The sequence below is a fragment of the Hyperolius riggenbachi genome, chromosome 6 (assembly GCF_040937935.1).
Source record: "Hyperolius riggenbachi isolate aHypRig1 chromosome 6, aHypRig1.pri, whole genome shotgun sequence".
In the NCBI taxonomy this organism is placed as follows: Eukaryota; Metazoa; Chordata; class Amphibia; order Anura; family Hyperoliidae; genus Hyperolius; species Hyperolius riggenbachi.
Window position 1 is genome coordinate 132,981,088 of NC_090651.1, and position 20,211 is coordinate 133,001,298.

The 20,211-nt window shown below is 41.9% G+C and overlaps 1 protein-coding gene across 1 annotated transcript in view; it reads right to left on the bottom strand.

Moving 5' to 3' along the window:
• RGS5 (regulator of G protein signaling 5) overlaps positions 1–20,211 on the bottom strand; it is a 233,328-nt gene that overhangs the window by 81,260 nt on the left and 131,857 nt on the right. Inside the window, exon 3 of the mRNA XM_068239953.1 lies at positions 16,936–16,997. Within this exon, the coding sequence (XP_068096054.1) occupies positions 16,936–16,997 (62 nt within the window). The remainder of the gene's footprint in view (positions 1–16,935; positions 16,998–20,211) is intronic.

Sequence of the window (20,211 nt, forward strand, 5' to 3'; positions counted from 1 at the left end):
AATTGTGTAAGATATCTACTTTGTGCTAGGGAAACAAGGAAAAAGTAATTTTTTCCAACAACGTTCACTGACAGATTATTTGTTTTTTTTTACTGACTATGTAACAATTTCAGTGGGTCGCAAGTTTCTATATACATTTTGTCTTTAAACAGCATGGAAAATTCCAGAAAATGATGTCAAGCCTTTAGGCAATTAGACAATTATCTTCTCATAGCCAATTAGCCTAACTGGAGTCAACATATGAATGTATGTCAAGGTCTACCATCAAATTCAAAGCCTCTTTGCTTGACATAATGGGGAAATCAAAAGGAATCAGCCAAAACCTCAGAAAAAAATCACAGACCTCTACAAAACTTTTTCATCCTTGGGAACAATGTCCAAAGACGTGGGGGCTACACATGCATTGATACAGACAATTATGTGCAAGTGTATACAGTATGGGACTACACAGCTGTCGTACCACTCAGGAAGGAGATTCATTTTGTTTTCTAAAGAAAAACGTACTTAAGTATGAAAAGTGCAAATCAATCCAAGAACAGCAGCAAAGGATGAAAAGATCTTGGAGCAATCAGGTAGAATAATATCTACATCTGTAGAGAAAAAAAAAGACCTATACTGACATAACTTGAAAGGCTACTCAGCAAGGAAGAAATCAAAGCTGCCATAAAAACAGCCAAACTGTAGCTGTCAAAGGGACCTGGAGAACAAACATCTTACTTTCTGGGTAGATGCTCTAGTCTGATGAATTCAAGTTTAATGACCATATGTTTGGAGGAAAACCTGTTCCAGCTACACCAGTACAGTCTCTGTTTCTGTTAATAATTTCACATCTGGTATCCCATAAGCAAATATTACAAGGCTGGGCAGCTACTGATGCTTCTTAAACTGCAGCAACCTATTGTTCAGTCATCAAGGGGGTGGGTCACAGACAGAAACTCTCTAAGAAGATTGCAGTCTATAGCAATGACAGTTAGTGATAGAAGAAGTTGGAAGCTGGTTATTTCCAATGATTAAGGAGAAAGCACAACCATCCTAAGGTTCCCCCTTTGTCTTACACTGTCACATCACTGGTGTACTTCAGTAACAGTAGTTTTTCTTTGTAATTAACAGATATTAAATGCTCATCTGATCGCTCAACATGAATAATGACACACAAAAATTTTGTTTGAAGTTCTTCCACTGCAAAATACAGGAACTGCACTTATAAGCAAATTTGGAGCAGGCAAGTTGTTTGGGCACCCTTGTCTCTGAGCCTTCCTGTTCTGTCTTTACGTGCATCATCTAGGCTTTCTCAGAGCAATTCCTTCTTGTTTACTGTCAAATGACATCTGTATATTTTGAAAAAAAACAAATGTTCCTTGCAAATTATTTTTTCCTTGAAAGCAACAGTACAATATACGTGATAAACCAGCAGAAAATATCAAGAGTGATCTCCAGACCACTGTTTCCTGTGCAGTACAGGAAGTTACATCATCAGCATATATTTTCTCCCACTTGCCCACGCTTTCATTTAGTTAATAACTCATGATGTGTTTACACATGTGATAAACCAAACTTTGTTCTAAAAGCATGTAAGAGATATTGCATGCCACAAGCCATTATTCAACCATTAGCAAGCAAATGAAACAGTGTGTGTGCACAAGAAAGAAATTATGGTTTACACGCACACAAAAAAGTCAGCATTCCATGCAGACTAGTTAATACATGGAATAAGGTACATTGTTGAAATTCAAGGAAGGATTGAGTTGTGTCTACAAAATATCAATAACCTCAGTTATGCAGATCATAAGACTCTTATGGCAGAAAGTGAAGAAGAATTTAGAAACCTCTTAATGAGGGTGAAAGAGGAGAGTGCAAAATTTGGCTTAAAGAGAATCTGTATTGTTAAAATCGCACAAAAGTAAACATACCAGTGCGTTAGGGGACATCTCCTATTACCCTCTGTCACAATTTCGCCGCTCCGCGCCGCATTAAAAGTGGTTAAAAACAGTTTTAAAAAGTTTGTTTATAAACAAACAAAATGGCCACCAAAACAGGAAGTAGGTTGATGTACAGTATGTCCACACATAGAAAATACATCCATACACAAGCAGGCTGTATACAGCCTTCCTTTTTAATCTCAAGAGATCATTGAAGTGTCAGGCTGTTTCTTCCTGCAGAGTGCAGACAGCTCTGCCTGTATGTAATTTATTAGTATGTGAAAGCCCAGCCAGCTCAGAGGACGATTTATCCAGCTTGTAAAAGAGAAGAGAGAAGCTGCCCTAATCTAAATAATAGACATGCACAATAAGGGAAAGAGGGGCCCTGATTTGAATAAAAGCTTTTAAAACCAGTTTAAAAACGAAAAAGAAAAATGAGGTATCTTACCTCAATGACGAAATCTCTGTAAACTTACAAAAGATTTTTATTTGAGCACAGGCAACGCGTTTCGCGGGTCTGAGCCCGCTTCCTCAGGCCAATGACAGAAATCATGTAGCATAGGGAGCCTCAAGGTGAGAGGCTCCCTATGCTACATGATTTCTGTCATTTGGCACTGTATTGGCCTGAGGAAGCGGGCTCAGACCCGCAAAACGCGTTGCCTGTGCTCAAATAAAAATCTTTTGTAAGTTTACAGAGATTTCGTCATTGAGGTAAGATACCTCATTTTTCTTTTTCGTTTTTTTAAACTGGTTTTAAAAGCTTGTATTCAAATCAGGGCGCCTCTTTCCCTTATTGTGCATAGTTATACCCCCGTACATGTTTGTCCGAGGGGTGGTGACAGAACACCCGTTGTTTGACCACGGTTAATGTTTTGTGCATCCTTTTTCATCTAAGAGAGCGACCGCAACCAGGTCCGTCCAGGACCACCCCGAGTGGAGTCGGGTTTATGGTCTCCACCTGCTTCCTGTGGTCGGTTGCCCCTTGCAACCCTCTTTTGTGAGTAGCCCTTTCAATCAATTGATTTCTCCACACACCTACTATTGACATACTGCACTATCGGGCTCCCTTTTTTGTCTCCTGTATCTTTTTTTTCCCATAGGGTGCCAAGACACCCCAACCACGATTAAATAATAGACAGGCAGTGTGCAGAGAGGGGCCTGTAGGGGGGAGATGCATCACAGAACCACAACACTGAAGAACTTGCCAGCCTTCCAGACACAGGCTGACAAGTCTGACAAGAGAGAGATAAGTTGATTTATTACAGAGATGGTGATAGTAGAACGTGCTGCAGTAAGCCAGAACACATTAGAATAGCTTTTGGAACTTGTAGGATGATAAAAAACAGGATGCAATTTTTGTTACGGAGTCTCTTTAAGGCTAAAAACTAAGATCATGGCATCAAGTCCCATTTCCATCTGGCATATAGAGAAGGAAGAAATGGAAGCAGTATCAGACTTTGTGTTCTTGGGCACAAAGATCACTGCAGGTGGAGAATGCAGCCATGAAATAAAAAGACATTTACTCCTAGGAAGGAAGGCAATGACAAACTTGGATAATGTAATAAAAAGCAAAGATGTCACCCTGTCAACAAAGTTTTGTATAGTCAAAGCCACGGTTTTTCCATTAGTAATGTATGGTTGTGAGAGTTGGATCATAAAAAAGGCTGAGTGCCAAAGAATTAATGCCTTCAAATTGTGATGCTGGAGAAGACTTTGATAGTCCCTCGGATTGCAAAAAGATCCAATCATTCAATCCTTAAAGAAATGAACCCTGGCTGTTTATTGGAAGGAGCAATGCTGAAGATGAAGATTAAATACTTTGGACACATGAGAAGGCAGGACTCAGAGAAGATCCTGATGCTGGGGAAGGTTGAGGGTAAAAGGAGGAGGGGATGGCAGATAATGAGATGGCTATATAGTAACATGGAAGCAACAAACATGAACTTGGACAAACTGTAAGATGCAGTAGAGGATAGAGTGGCATGACATGCTGTGGTCCATGGGATTGCAAAGAGTCAGACACAACTGAAAAGCAACAGACCAACAACAAAAATCATTCATTTTATTAAAATATAATATTTTTGATATAAAAATGCCAATGGAGTGTCTTCTCTGTCTTCTTCAGATTAATTTTCAAAAACAGCAATGTGAGAGAGAACAGACAGATTCGTGAGACTGGAACAGACAGATATGATGCACAGGAAGCAATGCATTCCATAGAGCCATAGTTTCCTTACATGTCCTCACATGCTTCTGATGTGGCCAACCTATATATACCCATTGTGATTTGTACTTATTTTTTTCTCTAGATAGCTCTGACATATATTCAGCATTGCAATATAGAGTATATAGTTTCGTCACTAGCTGCTCCTATGAAGAGTTCACAATAGAATCTCTACCACAGCCATATATTTTATCATCAACTAGTCAATAGTCAGGGATATAGTGAAAAAAAAGTACTTTTGCTTTTAATATTCCAAAAAAAAGTGCAGAATTTTGTATACAAAGACTTCAATCACGTAGTAAAGTGCATATAACTGGTAGAAAAAGGCAACAACATCGATTTGTTTCGGGTCTGCCACCCTTCTTCAGGCCTTTAAACATACAGTGCGCATCTATAAAGTATAAAAATACACTACAATTACAAATTGTAGAAAGACTACAATGCAATCAAGTTGTAATAAAAAGGCATTAAAGAGAACCCGAGGTGTGTTTAAAGAATGTTATCTGCATACAGAGGCTGGATCTGCCTATAGAGCCCAGCCTGTGTTGCTATTCCAAACCCCCCTAATGTCCCCCTGCACTCTGCAATCCCTCATAAATCACAGCCGTGCTGTGAGGCTGTGTTTACAGCTGTAGTGTCAGTCTCAGCTGCTCCCCCGCCTCCTGCATAGCTCCGGTCCCTGCCCCTGTCCCTTCCCTCCAATCAGCAGGGAGGGAAGGGATGCAGGCGGGGACTGGAGTTCTGCAGGAGGCGGGGAGAGCAGCAGACTGACACTATAGAGATAAACACAGCCAGCTCTGACAAGCTGTTTGTCAGCAGCGTGGCTGTCATTTATGAGGGATTGCAGAGTGCAGGGGGACCTTAGGGGGGTTTGGGATAGCAACAGAGGCTGGGATGTATAGGCAGATCCAGCCTCTGTATGCAGATAATATTCTTCAAACACACCTCGGGTTCTCTTTAAACCTTAGGAGAAAAGACTATACCAAATTTCTGACACGTTTTGAAGGCATTCTTAACAAATCTTCATTGGACATTGTGTTGTTTTATATCGAGTGGATTTATAAGAAGTTACCCGACTTGGAGAGTGAATCTTTAGAGATTTGATTTAAATTATGGGAATCTCTTCCTTAAGAGGAGTTCACTAAGAATATCACTGAATTAGGGGTTAGACTTGACTGTTATCGAAAAGATTTAGAAATCATTAAAAAAGAGAAGTTTGTTCGAGATTCAAAAGAATATACAAATGGCTTTGTCTATAAATGGCAGCAAAAAGAAAAATCATCTTACTGTGTTTTGGAACACCCAAGACAAAGAAATCGCAAACGTACACCCAAATACAGACGGGAGCACCCTACTTCCCCCTTTTTTAGAGTCCACAGAGAACCGCACGAGGGGCCCAGGTGCCAGATCCAGAATCAAAGGTCTTCAGCCTATCAAGAGCAGCTATTACATGCGGAACCGCAGTTAGAGACTCGTTCCCCTGTGGTAAATATATCTGATTATACGTTGTCAAACTGTGAGTTATCTGTTTTATCAAGGGGTTTGTCATTTAGTCCCACTTCCATCCCAGACTTTTTTTGATTGGATTTTGAATTTGCCCACTTTTTTAACAACTTACGTTGGAAGGGCTATTGGTCCAAATCTAACCAGTCTGTCAGTGTCTCAAGGGATAGACATTGTGTATTGTTCTCATGTACAGACCTAAATTTCAAGGTGCCCTCGTCCCACAAACCTCCAGCTGATAATGTCCATATTGAATCGTTCATTAAGTTGGTTAAACGTGGTCTTGAATCTTTAGAATGCTCGTTCAAAAGGGGTATGTCACCATTTGTTCACCATAATATCAATAAAGGAAGAAAAACAAGCTTTGACTAACCTCAAGGAGAATACATCAATTATTATTAAGAGTGAAGACAAGGGGGGGGGGGAGCAATTGTTGTTATGAACAACATTGATTATGTCAATGGAATTAAATGACAACTTGGTGATGTCAATGTATATCGTAAACTTGATTGTGATCCTACTTATGTTTATCTACATGATCTTAAACTTGTACTTTAGGAGACCATGTCCGATGGTATAATTGATCAGAAATTATTTGATTATCTATACAATGATCAACCAGTGAAACCAGTCATTTACTGTTTACCTAAATTACATAACGACCCCCTTCATCCACCAGGGAGGCCTATTGTGGCAGGTACAGACTCTGTCTTTAGTAGAGTGTCAATTTTCCTTGATGCGTGTTACGGAAATATATGATTACTCAGTCTTCTTATCTTCATGTTACTTCTGATTTTATTAATACTATTAAGGACATTATACTTCCTCATAAAAATTGTCTACTCATAACTTTAGAAATAAAAATTGTCTACTCATAACTTTAGACATTGAGTCTTTGTACACATGCTTTCCTCATCAAGAAGGTTTGTGAGCCATTAAGAATGCTTTATTAGAAGACCAGTAGGTTAATAATTTACAAATGACTTTTACTTTTGACACTATTTGATATGGTTTTCAAAAGGAATTTTTTCTTGTTTCAGGATGATTTCTACCTGCAACTACAAGGTTCGGCCATGGGGAATATTGTGGCTCCAGTTTATGCCAATGTGTTTGTGGAGAATTTGGAAAAAACTTGGATCTATACCCACAAACTGTTTCACCATTATGTATTTATTTGGCGACGGTACATTGATGTTATTTTTATTATTTGGACAGGTACACATGAGTTATTTGATTGTTTCTTTCTCTCAATTACAACAGGCTTCCTCCTCCCTCAAATTTACAGCACCATAAGTGATATTGTTATTCCATTCTTAGATGTAAATGTTTCCCTTGTAGGACGTCTTCTGAGCTGTGACTTATATAGTAAACCTACAGACCGCAATACGTTGCTGGATTTCCGTAGTTTGCATGCAGAGAGACTTTGAAAATCTCTTCCTTAGTCCCAGCTCATGAGGGTCAAACGAATTGTCAGTAATCCAAATACTTCATATTGTCAGTTAGAAATGATGTCTAGAAAGTTCATTGATAGAGGATATCCTCCTAACTTGGTGCGTCGTTTGAGGAATGAGGTAGCAGGAATGAGTAGGAGTTCTCTTCTGTCTCCAAGAGTTGGTTGTCATTCTACAGAGGGTAATGACAGGATGGTTCTTGCAACATGCTTTAATACACTGTCTAACCAAATTGCCTCCTTAGTAAGGAAACACTAGTATGTTTTGTCGACCCTCAGTAAAGAAATTCCAGCCTTTAGTCAACCACCGGTGATGGCATACAAAAGAGCCAGATCAATTCGTGATATGGTGGTGAAGGCAGATGTTGGGCCCTCAATGACTAGATCACAGGGTCGGTTGGCTCCATTGTGAATAGGCACTTTTCCGTGTCTTCATTGTATTAATTGCCAATATGTGATCAAAGGCAAATAATTTAATCATCCTATGAGAGGTGCACCTATTAAGTTACGCCACCATGCGACGTGCGATTCGAGCTTTGTCGTTTATGGTTTAAAATGCCCATGCGGTAAATTCTATGTAGGAGAGACCACTCGTCCGGTTAAAGAGCGTATTGGCAAACATCGTTCAAATATCAAGGTTGCCTTTGAACGCAATGGAGGCCACACCACTTTAGTGTCCCCAGTAGCTCAACATTTTTGGGAAGTAAAACACTCTGCTGGTCAGCTTAGATTTTTGGTTTTGGTTTTGGAGGTTGTGGAAAGATCCAGACGAGGAGGTGATCGAAAGGCTTATCTTTTAAAGAGAAAAGCCTTTTGGATAAAGTACCTGAACACATTGGCACCCCATGGCCAGGGCCGGATTTCTGGCAAGGCCAGCCTAGGCCAGGGACTAGGGCGACAGAAATTATGCCTTTTGGGGGGCGGCCGAGGGTCAGTAAAGTGTTTGCAAACTGAAGAGCAGAGAGTAAATGTCTAGCGTCTGTATAATCTTGCCGCCCGCGACAGTTTGCATTCACCCCCGAGTCCTCGCTGCTCTCCTCCTTCACACTCCGGCCGCCCTGCATTCAGCATGAATTGGCTAGCACTAGTAGCAGGCGGCCGTGCGCAGGCTGGACGGGCAGAGGGTCTCTCTCGCACCTGGCTGAAAAAAAAACTGCTGCTCCGCTCTCCCCTTGGCTGCGATACGCACAGCAGCAAAGCTGGTGACACAGCTTGATTGTGTGTGCCCTGGCTGTCAGCAGCCAATCGCAGCCCTTACATCCTCCAGGAGTCCAATAGGGCGGCTTGGGGGAGTGGCTTTGCCTGTACTACTGCTATACACTGGCTGGTGATGGGTGGGCGTCATGTGACATGACTCATGTGGCGGCAATGGGGAACCTTTCGAAGACGGATGGCCAGGCTTTGATGACTGAGAGGCAGCGAGAAGCAACAACGGACACAGCCAGCCAGGCAACGCACATAATTTTGCCTGGCTGCAGCTCCCAGTCCCGGGGGGCCATAGATCACTTGTTCTGTGCTAAGGAGCCAGGCTGCCAGCGGTACAAGATCAAAAGCTCCAAAGGGGTAATTACAATATAGATAAGATCTTTAACACTGACTTGTACCGCCGTTAGATTAGGTAGCTTCAGTATACCGAAGATAAGATGATTGCCAGTTACTGCTGAATGTTTCTCAGCCTATGTCCAGCTGCCTGATTTATTGCCCATTCTGACACTAGTCCACATGTAACGGATCCTTCCCTTCTCATCACGTTCTCTCGCTTGCTCTCTTATTGCTGTCCTTTTTAGTTAATCTCTTCCTCATTTTGTTCCCTCTGTTTTAATCTCCCATCTTGTGCTCTCTCTCTTGTCCTTCCTTCCTCTCTCTCCTTTCCTCTTTCTCTCTTGCATTTGACTGTCCTCAGAGGAGCTCACAATCTAATCCTACCATAGCCATAGTCTAATGTCCTACCATATTATTATTATGTATTTATATAGCACTGACATCTTCTGCAGCACATTACAGACTACATAGCCATGTCACTGACTGTCCTCAGAGGAGCTCACAATCTAATCCTACCAAAGTCATAGTCTAATGTCCTACCATATTATTATTATGTATTTATCTAGCACTGACATCTTCTGCAGCACTGTACAGAGTACATAGCCATGTCACTGGCTGTCCTCAGAGGAGCTCACACTCTAATCCTACCATAGTCATAGTCTAATGTCCTACCATATTATTATGTATTTATCTAGCACTGACATCTTCTGCAGCACATTACAGAGTACATAGTCATGTCACTGACTGTCCTCAGAGGAGCTCACACTCTAATCCTACCATAGTCATAGTCTAATGTCCTACCATATTATTATGTATTTATCTAGCACTGACATCTTCTGCACCACTTTACAGAGTGCATAGTCATGTCACTGACTGTCCTCAGAGGAGCTCACAATCTAATCCTACCATAGTCATAGTGTAATGTTCTACCATATTATTATGTATTTATATAGCACGGTTATCTTCTGAGACACATAACAGACATGTCACTGACTGTCCTCAGTGCAGCTCACAATTGGTGATATGATATTGTGTGCTTGAAGGAAGGGGGGGGGGGGGCACTTTGCTGATTGCTGGCCTAGGGCGATAAAAAGTACAAATCCGGCCCTGCCCATGGCATGAACCTTGAGTATTGTCCATAATAATTTATTAAAACCAAAACACAAATGCGCAAGACACCTGGATACACCGGCTGAGCTCCCCCGATATCGGAAGTAAAAACAATATAAAAAATAGGCAGAAATCAAAAACACCTGGTTCGCCTCCTCTTCTTAAACTATACTCAACTGCACAGAGGTGGCGCACTCAGGTATTATAAAAGGTATGCATAACACTGTAAAAACACTCTAAAACTCATATCACTATTATGAGTGGAACACAGTGGTCTCTATACCGCTACTTCAATCACAAAGTCCATGTAATGTATACACAGTCCAAAGATAATATCACATGGAGGGCTTCTCATTCCATCCAGATGAATAAAACATTTTCACATTTGCCAAGCACACGTCCAATAGAACAGCCTCCACCTCACCCTTTTGTGCCTGACTCACCGTCTACGAAGACCCTCAATTAGGTCTATTGCAGCATTGGGACCGTTCCCGGGTCGTCCCCCACCACTTAGGCACACAGCTGGATGATTTTCACCACTCCAAAGATCCGCTATTGTATTCAGCTTACTGCATCTAAAAACTTGGACAAAGGCCTCTCATAGCGTAAAAACGTCTTATTTATTGTATGTAAAAAAAGTTATTGCACTCACACTTTCCCAGAAGTTAAAATCACACAGAGTTTTTCTTCAATACGGGCTCTCCCCCGCTATTGTTGGCCACCGGCTGGCTGCTCCTAGTAGTCCCACTAAGTTCCGCCGTCCGTGCGCGCTACTCCCGGCTTGTACTCTCGTGGGACGCCGCCGTGCACCTTTCCCCAGTTCCTGGTTGCGTGGTTAGGCTCCGCCCATAATAATTTATTGTTTAGGATCATTTTTTTAAGTCATTGTAATTCATTGTTTTAATGAATGTTTCTTCTCTTTTCCAGCCTTTTTGTAATCTAATTGGTGTGGAAAGTTCTCTATCCTTAACATTCCTTTGGGTACAGGTAATTGAGTATGGGCTGTATGCATGGCTCTTTACTCTATTTTTTCAATTGGTTTATTTTTTCATTTGGTTTTTGTGAGGCTTGTTAGTCACTTGCTTTTGTAGTTATTGGCAGGACGCGTTAATTTACGCATGGGTTTGTTTTCCTATTGTTGGGTGCGTCCATTTCTGCGTGTTGCGTAGGAATGGATGCCTATGTGGTTCCCAGTAGGTATGTTTATTCACAGCTAGATTTATGCATGCTGTATACCTATTCATTTGATATTCGCGGCTGTTTTTCCGCATTTGATGTGGAGGAAGTGGCGCGTACGCTTATGCATTCCAGGATGGTTCTGATGCAGGAAGTGTGCTGGTAGCTGACGCTCTGCAATTCACATCAGTTCCCTTGCTTGGTTTATCTACTTGCCATTGGTTTATTGCCGAATTAAGATTGTGAACAGGTGTGGACCATTCTGAGCATGCCCAGTATCCCCTCCCGTAAGGTATTTAAACCCAGCTCATTTGATGAGTAGTTACCACCCAGTCCGGATGTCCTGCTTCCATGCTGCTTCACTTCTGAAACTCTATGTGGTAATATCTTTGTTTGCTATTAATGGTTGTTATGCTTAGCTTGGTATTGAACTACTGGTACACTTTAGTTCTTGAAGTGAACCTCCAGACTAAAAATCTATTCAGCAGCGCTGAAAAGGCTTGGTGTTTCTTTAACAGATTCACAGCATCAGAACTTTGTTTTTGTTACCCAAGACTCATTTTAGCTGCACAGAAGAAAACTACCCAGGCATTTTTCCCCTGATGCTGTGCAAACCATGATGGAATTTCTGATGTTGTTGTTCTCGTTCTGCTGTTTTAGTGCAATTTTTTTTAAAAAAAATTTTAATTTGAGATTTGAAGCCTAGCGTGAGCAGCTGGGAGGGGTGATCAGGACACAAGACAGTTGGAACTGTCTCATGCTCCCTGTCACCTCCTTTCAACCAAAAAGATGGCTGCCCCATAACAAAGATGGCTGCCCCCATGAAATCACAAACATTTGCCTGTTCTTTTAAAACAGGGTGGGTAAGAGATTATATGACCTATCTATTTTAATTAACATAACTAATGTAACTTAATGACAGTATGTTTGTTTAGGCTGAAGTTCCCCTTTAATTGTACTGACTTTGGCTCATTTGTCTTTTTGATTCTTGATTTACTTAGTTTTTAGTTTTTGGCATTTGTTGCTAGCTGATTGTACTAGCTATCCTTCATTATTGATTCCCTACCTCGTTCCTGTATTGATCCATGTAGGTGGTCTATCCTGGCTTAAAGAGAGTCTGAAGCGAGAATGAATCTCGCTTCAGACCTCATAGATAGCAGGGGCATGTGTGCCCCTGCTAAAATGCCGCTATCCCGCGGCTTAACGGGGGTCCCTTCACCCCCAAATCCCCTCGGTGCAGCGGGGGAGTGCTTCCTGGTTGGGGCAGGGCTAACTGCCGCAGCCCTGCCCCACGCGCGTCTGTCAGCGCGTATCTCCGCCTCTCCCCCGCCCCTCTCAGTCTTCCTTCACTGAGAGGGGCGGGGAGAGGTGGCGATGCACTGCTGATAGACGCGACTGGAGGCAGGGCTGCAGCCGTTAGCCCTGCCTCCAGGAGCGACCAAATCTACGACCAAGTCTTGCGGGAGGGATTTGAGGGTGAAGGGACCCCCGTTTAGCGGCGCGATAGCGGCGGTTTAGCAGGGGCACACATGCCCCTGCTAACTATGAGCTCTGAAGCGAGATTTATTCTCGCTTCAGAGTCTCTTTAACAGTTGTCCAGATGAGATGCTACTGTGCATTTAAATTGTGTAGGTACAGTTTTCTTGTTTGCTCTCTTTTGGTTATACTATTGGTATAATCTTATTTCTACTTCCTTTTCACTATGTTTCATCCTCTCTTAATATTTTCCATTGCATGCTAATTTGCGTGGGGTACCCAAGCACCCCCCCCCCTTTCATGTGACCCACTAACCCCAGCCCCTTTCCCTACTTATAAGACTGCAACAGACAGTTTGTTGTACTGCAATATGTAACTCGTTCCTGGGTGTCGCTGGGTGCTGGTAGTCATGGCACCAACAAGGTGAAGGAAGGAACAACTTCCTGGTAGTGCCGCATATCCATGGAAACTGCATCACATCAACCTGCTGTCATGTAAGAGCAGAGATGCAGCTACCAGGGGGAGAAACAACAGGACTAATGAAGAGAAGGAGGAGGAAGCGCGTGGTTGCCAGTGACAGACAGGTCTGACTGAGTCTGACGATGCCACGTGGCTCCATTGAATGCAGCCAACACCTGCTGTTACTTTGAGTAATTGTGTTGTGTAAATATCCAGAAGCTGGCGAAGGGGTGCAGGGGGATGGTGTGGGAGTGGGAGGCCCCCTTTCTGATTTTAATACCTGGCCTGGTACTGTGCATGAGGGTGCAGTAAGAGGCCACATGTCACAGAAGGGGGTGGGGAAGGCCAACAATTGCTGTTTTTTTTTCAGGGTTTTCTTTTTTTTTGGGGGGGGGGGGGGGATTGAGGGCAGGGGATGCTGCTATCTTGGTTTTGGGGATATCACTTCCTCCTCTAAATACTTATTTCACCTACAGCCTAGGGTCGCATTGTTTGACTTGGGAGTGGCGGTTTGTGAGAGTTGCCCTTGGGCGGTGAAAAGTATTTGGCCTGGGAAGGGGGCGGGGCTTTTTTAAATTTGAACACCCACCACTTAAGGATCCTCTGCATGACCTTATTCATCATAGTGCAAGGTACATTTTGGGGCCATTGTTTAATCGGTATGTTTTCTGGAGGGGTGTCAGTGGAAACCAGAGTGTCCAGAGGAAATGCAAGCAAACTCAGGGAGAACCTACTGATTCCATGCAGATAGTGTCCTTGTCCAGATTCAACCCAGTGCTGCAAAGCTATAATCTCATCCGCTACATCAGGATGCCACACTGCATACACGTTGTCATTTTAGGTTTTATACATGCTGTCCTCTGAACTCTGCTCCTGCCTTTCACACTTCATTCTCAAAGCTACTGTCTGAATTTTAACAGCGATCACTTGAAATGCAGACCTCTTTCAGCCATTACAGTTCTTCAACCGACACAGAGATTAATATTAACCCAGCTCACTTTGCAAAGTGGCCATTGGCCGTTCTGTGACATTACATGTTGCACCACATTAGTCATTACATTGAAGAAAGCATATATCACTGACACCACACATTACACACATAAAGATTTCTTGTTGTTATGTACCATGATGTGCTCATTATGTTATTAGTGTCTGGATGCTTTCACCATTGTTGAACACAGCGTTGTGCTGCTTATTTGGTGAAGCAAGCTCTTCCTGCAACCTAAATCTCAACCTGTTGGTGTTCCAGTAAACAAATGTATTATTGTTTGTGCTTTCCTTCCAGGGCAGTAATGTATTATTGCAAATAATTTGCTATTTATGATCTTAAGGCTAAATGAATGGTAATTATGGGACTTCTGAGATGATTCATAATTAATAAGAACAGTATATGTCAATTTACACTGAAAGGACCTCTAATTCATTCTATGCTGCCCACAGGCATATGTTCTGGCCATGCCTGTTGTTGTTTGAGCAATTAAACCCAGTAAGTATAAACTATTAGTAACAGCCCAAGGAAATGTAACTAATGTTACAGAAGTGCTGTTTAATATGTAAAGATGAAAGGAAGTTATTGGCTCATAGCCAGAGAAACACATGTATACATCCTGCACTTAGTGCCTGTCTGTATTTGTACATCAAAGTAATTTGATGTACCAGTCCCGGTGGCTATGAGGACCTGGTCCTCCTCCCCTTCTGTAGATTAAATGAATCAGCACACTATAATATTTAGCTGCTCCAGCTCTGTGCCAGGTCTCCTCTTCTTCCCAGGAGCTGAATGCTCTATGTTTGCATACTTTCGACTCCCAATGCATGTCACGTGATCAGGAGCCAGCTATGTGGCTGCTGGTAAGAAGAGGAGGTTCAGATGTAGCATTGGAGCAGGTAAATACTATACTGGTCCGAGGCTCTGAATCAGCTAGTTGGTATGGTATGTGTGTGTGGGGGGGGGGGGGGGGGGGAGGGGGGACTGGATGCACAATAGGGTGGGGGAGCAGCCTTATTCAAGATAACACAAGGCTGTCATCCTCAACCAAACTCTGCTAAACTCAGCCACCACTAGCAGTCGTCCGCGACGATACTTGATAGAGACCATACACTCACAGACTCCTGTACCAAAGGAGTTCTGTCCCTGTCTATGGCACTATGACAATTTCATACACTGCTGTCGAGCTGCTTGCGCTCAGGCTGGCGTCATGTACCTTGGGTAAGCTGCGAGCTTTAGGCCAAGCTACAAGAACGCCACACACACAATGCAATCTCATCCGGTAGCAACGAACAATCTGAGCACACAATCAGGCACTGAACTTGTAAAACAATTACATCGCAGTCTCTCTCTAGGAGATGTAAATCTCTGCTTAGTACACAGAAGATAGCTTATAAAATAAAGATTTAATATTCAAAAAAAGTGGAACAGTGCAGAAGGAAATCTATAAAACGATATTTAAAAAAACAAAAACAAAGTAAAAAGTACAAAGACACGCACAAAGACAATTTGCTTATCAAGATAAAAGGGGAATAAAATAGAGATCGAACTTTACCAGCGTAAAGGTCCAAATTTTGTTGCGGGAGGACGCGAGGCTGACAATAGGTTGGGGCACTCATAGCGTGCTGCTATCTCCTTGGGAAGTACAATATCTGAATCTTGGAAGCTGATTCTTATAGGACAGAATATGCCTTGGGGGCTACCCAAACGCCTCTTCCAAATTGATCTAATTTTCTCCTCTCCTATAACAACGGTTTGTCAAGATCTCTGGTAAATTGCAGCTTGATGTTACATGCAAATATCAGAGTTCACTGCGTCCTCTGCGACACCAGATGGTCCAGTTGTGTACTAAGGTAGCTGAATGGGTATGAGTGTAGGTGTTATGCGAATGTTTACTTTGTTTACTTCTGACATCCTACAAGCACATCAGTTTATTCATGACGATGGCTGACTAATTGACAGTGGGCAATTCTACAATTCTTGTGGGCTGTTGAATTGGTGCTAGCTAAACTTCCTTACAGTAGTTTACAAGGAAATAGAATGCAAATGTACACTGCCTACATATGTTATCTTACACACAGACAGATGAATACAAAATGGAAGCTTGCTCAAGATACGAGTTAAACAAAATGACTACTAAATCATGTACACATGTACATCACAGGGGACACCATGCCAATTTTGCTTTGCGGCCCATTAGGTTCTTGTTACACCCCTGGTAAGTACATTCGATAGATACATATGGCCCTAAGATCATAATGAGGGGTCATCAAAAAAGGTCATAGAATTTTATACCAACATTTTCAATAGAATTTGTGCCAACAGTGCAACTTCTATTGAAAATTTCTGGATAAAATTAAATCACCTTTTAGATTGTTATTCTCTCCATCACAAGAGGCTTGCAGCGCGCCCGCGGGTCAAAATCTTCTGGATGGGAGAGTGGAGGCCTGGCTCGGAGCGGAACTGCAGTGTCACTCATTTGCCCAGTGCCCGTGACACTGCCTGCAAATCATTAGTGTCATGCCGAAATTGTGACAGTTGTCAGGTCTGCTGATGGTCACCTGACTTTTTTAGTAAGATTTGGTGGGGGTTAGCATCCACTAGGCCCCTAGACTTTCTCAAGACCCTGGGCAACTGCCTAGGTTTGCCTTGTGGACGATCCAGCTCTGATCCTGACAAAAAAATGCTTATCTGTGATATCTGTGTCTGCCAAAATGAGAAGTTTAAGTTTACATTAATTAAAATGTAATCTAAATGTTAATGCTTCTTGGTTTTACTTTGCAAAATCTACTATGGCTCATTTTAATGTTACTGTTGCAAAATGTAGAGGTTTTAATTAAGTGTCTTATTAATAAATTACAAAGGGGCCATGTATTGGTCCTTTTTCTTTCCAGGAATTTAAGCTAAGAAAATGTCATCTCAGACTACAGGACAGGAAGGTCTGGATTTCCAAGCAGAAACACAGCCTGATGGTGGGAAAACAGTGAGCAGGGAGGTCAATGGCATGGATCATAGTAATGTTAAGCCTTTAGTGATGATGGGATGTATACAGGAAGCGGGAGCAGTAGAAAAAGAGGAGATGGTGACTCACAGCTGTTCTGAAGCAACTTCTCCAGAGAATCTTTCCATTGCAGGGCCTCCTCCACTGATGGTCTGATGAAAAAACAGAGAGGTATAATCAGCAAACCGACTCAGCATGGTGGTACTCAACATACTAGAAGATTAAGGGCAGAGGTAGTATATTTCCTTGATTTTTCTTATCTGTCTATCTATTTATCTATCTATCTACTCATACCTCCTAAAATTTTGAGATAATAAAGAGGGACACTAAAGCCACGCCCCTGTCACACCCCTAGTCATGGAGAGCATTAAGATTTCATCAGAAAAATATGATATTTTACAATAGAAACCACACTGGCCCTTTCTATTCTGGTTCATTTTCCTTCATATTAACATTTGAAAATAAGAAATATATCAATTTGAAGTGTACCAGAGACAAGAACAACTAAAAGTTTTATACAGTACCGGGTCCCGTAACTTCAGCCAGTCGCGGGCAGTCTGTGCAAGAGAAATGTGCCCTCTACGTATCTCTCCAGCAGCCACTGGGGAGATATGTAGAGGGTGCACTTCTTTCACATCAGACTGGCCGCGACTGGCTGAAGTTACAGGACCCGGTACCGGAGAGGGAGAAGACTTAGGACGGCAGCGTGGGAGCGATCTGTGCAAATTGGGCTGGAGGAAGCCCCAGGTATATATAAAACTTTTAGTTGCTCTCGTCTCTGGTTTCCTTTAAAGGATGGGAATACAGTTTAGAGTAATTTAAACACATTTTTCTGTAGAAAAATACATAAATTTATATAGATCGGTACATTAGTCCTGAAAGAGGGACAAATAAGGAATAAAGAGGTTCAGAGGGTTAGGGTCCCCAAAGAGGGTCTGCCCCTCCAAAAGAGGGACATTTTGGAGCTCTGTCTATCTATCTATCTATCTATCTATCTATTTTTCTATTAATCTGTCCGCCCATAAGAATTTGTTGTTGGTTGCTGGCTGCCAGTATAGCCACAAGATATATAGGCACTTATGTGTCAGTAACAGGGACAGTAATATTATGTGAGTGCCAGTCAGTGGCATAACTACAATTCATGGGGCCCTCCAGCAAAACTTTGATGGGGCCCTCCCAATGATCACACCCTTTCTCTTGACTACCCCCAGTTGCCCTCACAGCCTATGAGCCCATCTTGCAAGGGCCATAAAACAAGTGTGGACATGGTAATCTTCGCACTCATACCAAGTGCAGCCACAAGAACACCTGATCTGAAGTATGGATCCCCTGTATCGGAGGAAGGAAAGGTTAGTAGATGGGGTCCCCCACAGGTCTGGGCCCCCCTGTGATCGCAGTTACGCCCCAGGTGCCGGTGACGCTAACAGTGTCATGTAATAATATTGCTGCCCTGGGCAAAAGACACAAGTACACTGCAAGAAACAATAGCCAGTTGGTGTCTCATAAATATGCTAATTTCTTCTCAGGATGATGTAGCTTTTGAATCTGAACTGTGGATGAATATAATCCTTGGCTGAAAGTGAATGGCAAACTCCAATAATCCCATCTATTGGTGAACATTCATTTGTGGTAAAGGGCAATGATCATAGGCCATAGAGTTCCATACTAAATGTACAGTATATAGTGGATGAACACAAATAACCCGGACGCAGGTTCAGTGAATGATCTGCACCAGCTTCTAGTTTTACATTGAAGAATATTATTAGATAGATGCCTGCTGAGTATTAGTTATACCTCTGTGAGTCACAAGTAAAGCCTTCCCTCACAGATTCCTGAGCTGAGGACTCCCTATGTGACCATCAGGAAGACCACATCTGCAGATAGCTTTGAGATATATATATATATATATATATATATATATATATATATATATATATATATATATATATATATATATATTATATATATATATATATATATATATATATATATATATATATATATATATATACTAGCTGGACGCCCGGCGTTGCCCGGGTATGTACTTAGCTGGTGTTGGCCCCACCCCTTTTTTCTAACCCTAACACACAATTACTTAAATACTTAATGACCAAGTTTGTGAGCTTTGCGGTCTTTGGCATCAATAATTTGCATTGAAATAAAATAAAATAAATCTGATTGGCTGTGGCTCCATCCCTTTTCTGAATTTGAACCCAAATCACCCAATAGCCAAGTGTATCAGGTACAGGTGATTAACAGTGCAAGAGGCTTGTGCCATTAACAGTGCAAGAATGGCAGCAATTAAATATTCCTCTTAAAAATCAATAGGTGGATTTTGATTGGCTTTTGTACCTTTCTGAATATTAATCCCAGTCACCCAGTGACCAACTGTGCAAAGTTTGAGAACCCTACCATTAACAGTGTAAGAATGGCTGCAGTTTACATTTTCCCAATGAAATTTGTATTTTTCTCCACCCACTGATTTCCTGGCATTGTTCGGGTATGTATTAGGCTGCTGTTGGCTCCGCCTACTTTTTCTAACCCTAACACACAATTACTCAATGACCAAGTTAGTGCACTTTGCGGTCTTTGGCATCAATAATTTGCATTGAGATTAAACAAATCTGATTCGCTGTTTGTGGCTCCACCCCTTTGTCGAAATTTGAACCCCAGTCACCCAATGACCAACTGTACCAGGTTTAAGGCTTAACAGTGCAAGAATGGCAGCAATGAAATATTCCCCTGAAAAATCAATAGGTAATTTTTGATTGGCTTTTGTAGGCTCCACTCACTTTTCTAAATATTAATCCCAGTCACCCAGTGACCAATTGTGCAAAGTTTGAGAACCCTACCATTAACAGTGTAAAAGCAAGAAGTTTTGAATCAGGATGATACCATTTATTGGCTAACTTAGAGATGGATAAACAGTGAGCTTTCGACTTATAAAAAGCCTTCGTCGGACTGGTTCCTGACCAGAACTGAAAAACACAGCTTATATACACTGACATACAGAGGAGAAACATTCTTTAGCAAACATAAATGTACTTAGATTCCTTAACTGTTACTGAGGAGGCTTTCCCAGGCATCCTATCTAAATTGATAAGATCAATAGAATCCTCAACATGACATAAAGCAGACTCTGGTGATGAAGAGACATTGTAAATTCCGAATTCAAATTGTAACTGGCCTGGTTACATGCACCATTAATTCTAAGCTTAAGAGAATTGTGGCATTTAAAGCCAGCACCTGAAAGCAAATAAAATGAATAGTGACAGTGAATTCCATCTTACACAGCATATGGCACAAAAATGAATGAAAAGATAGAAAAATTAAAATTAAAAGAATTGTGGCATTTAAAACCCATCG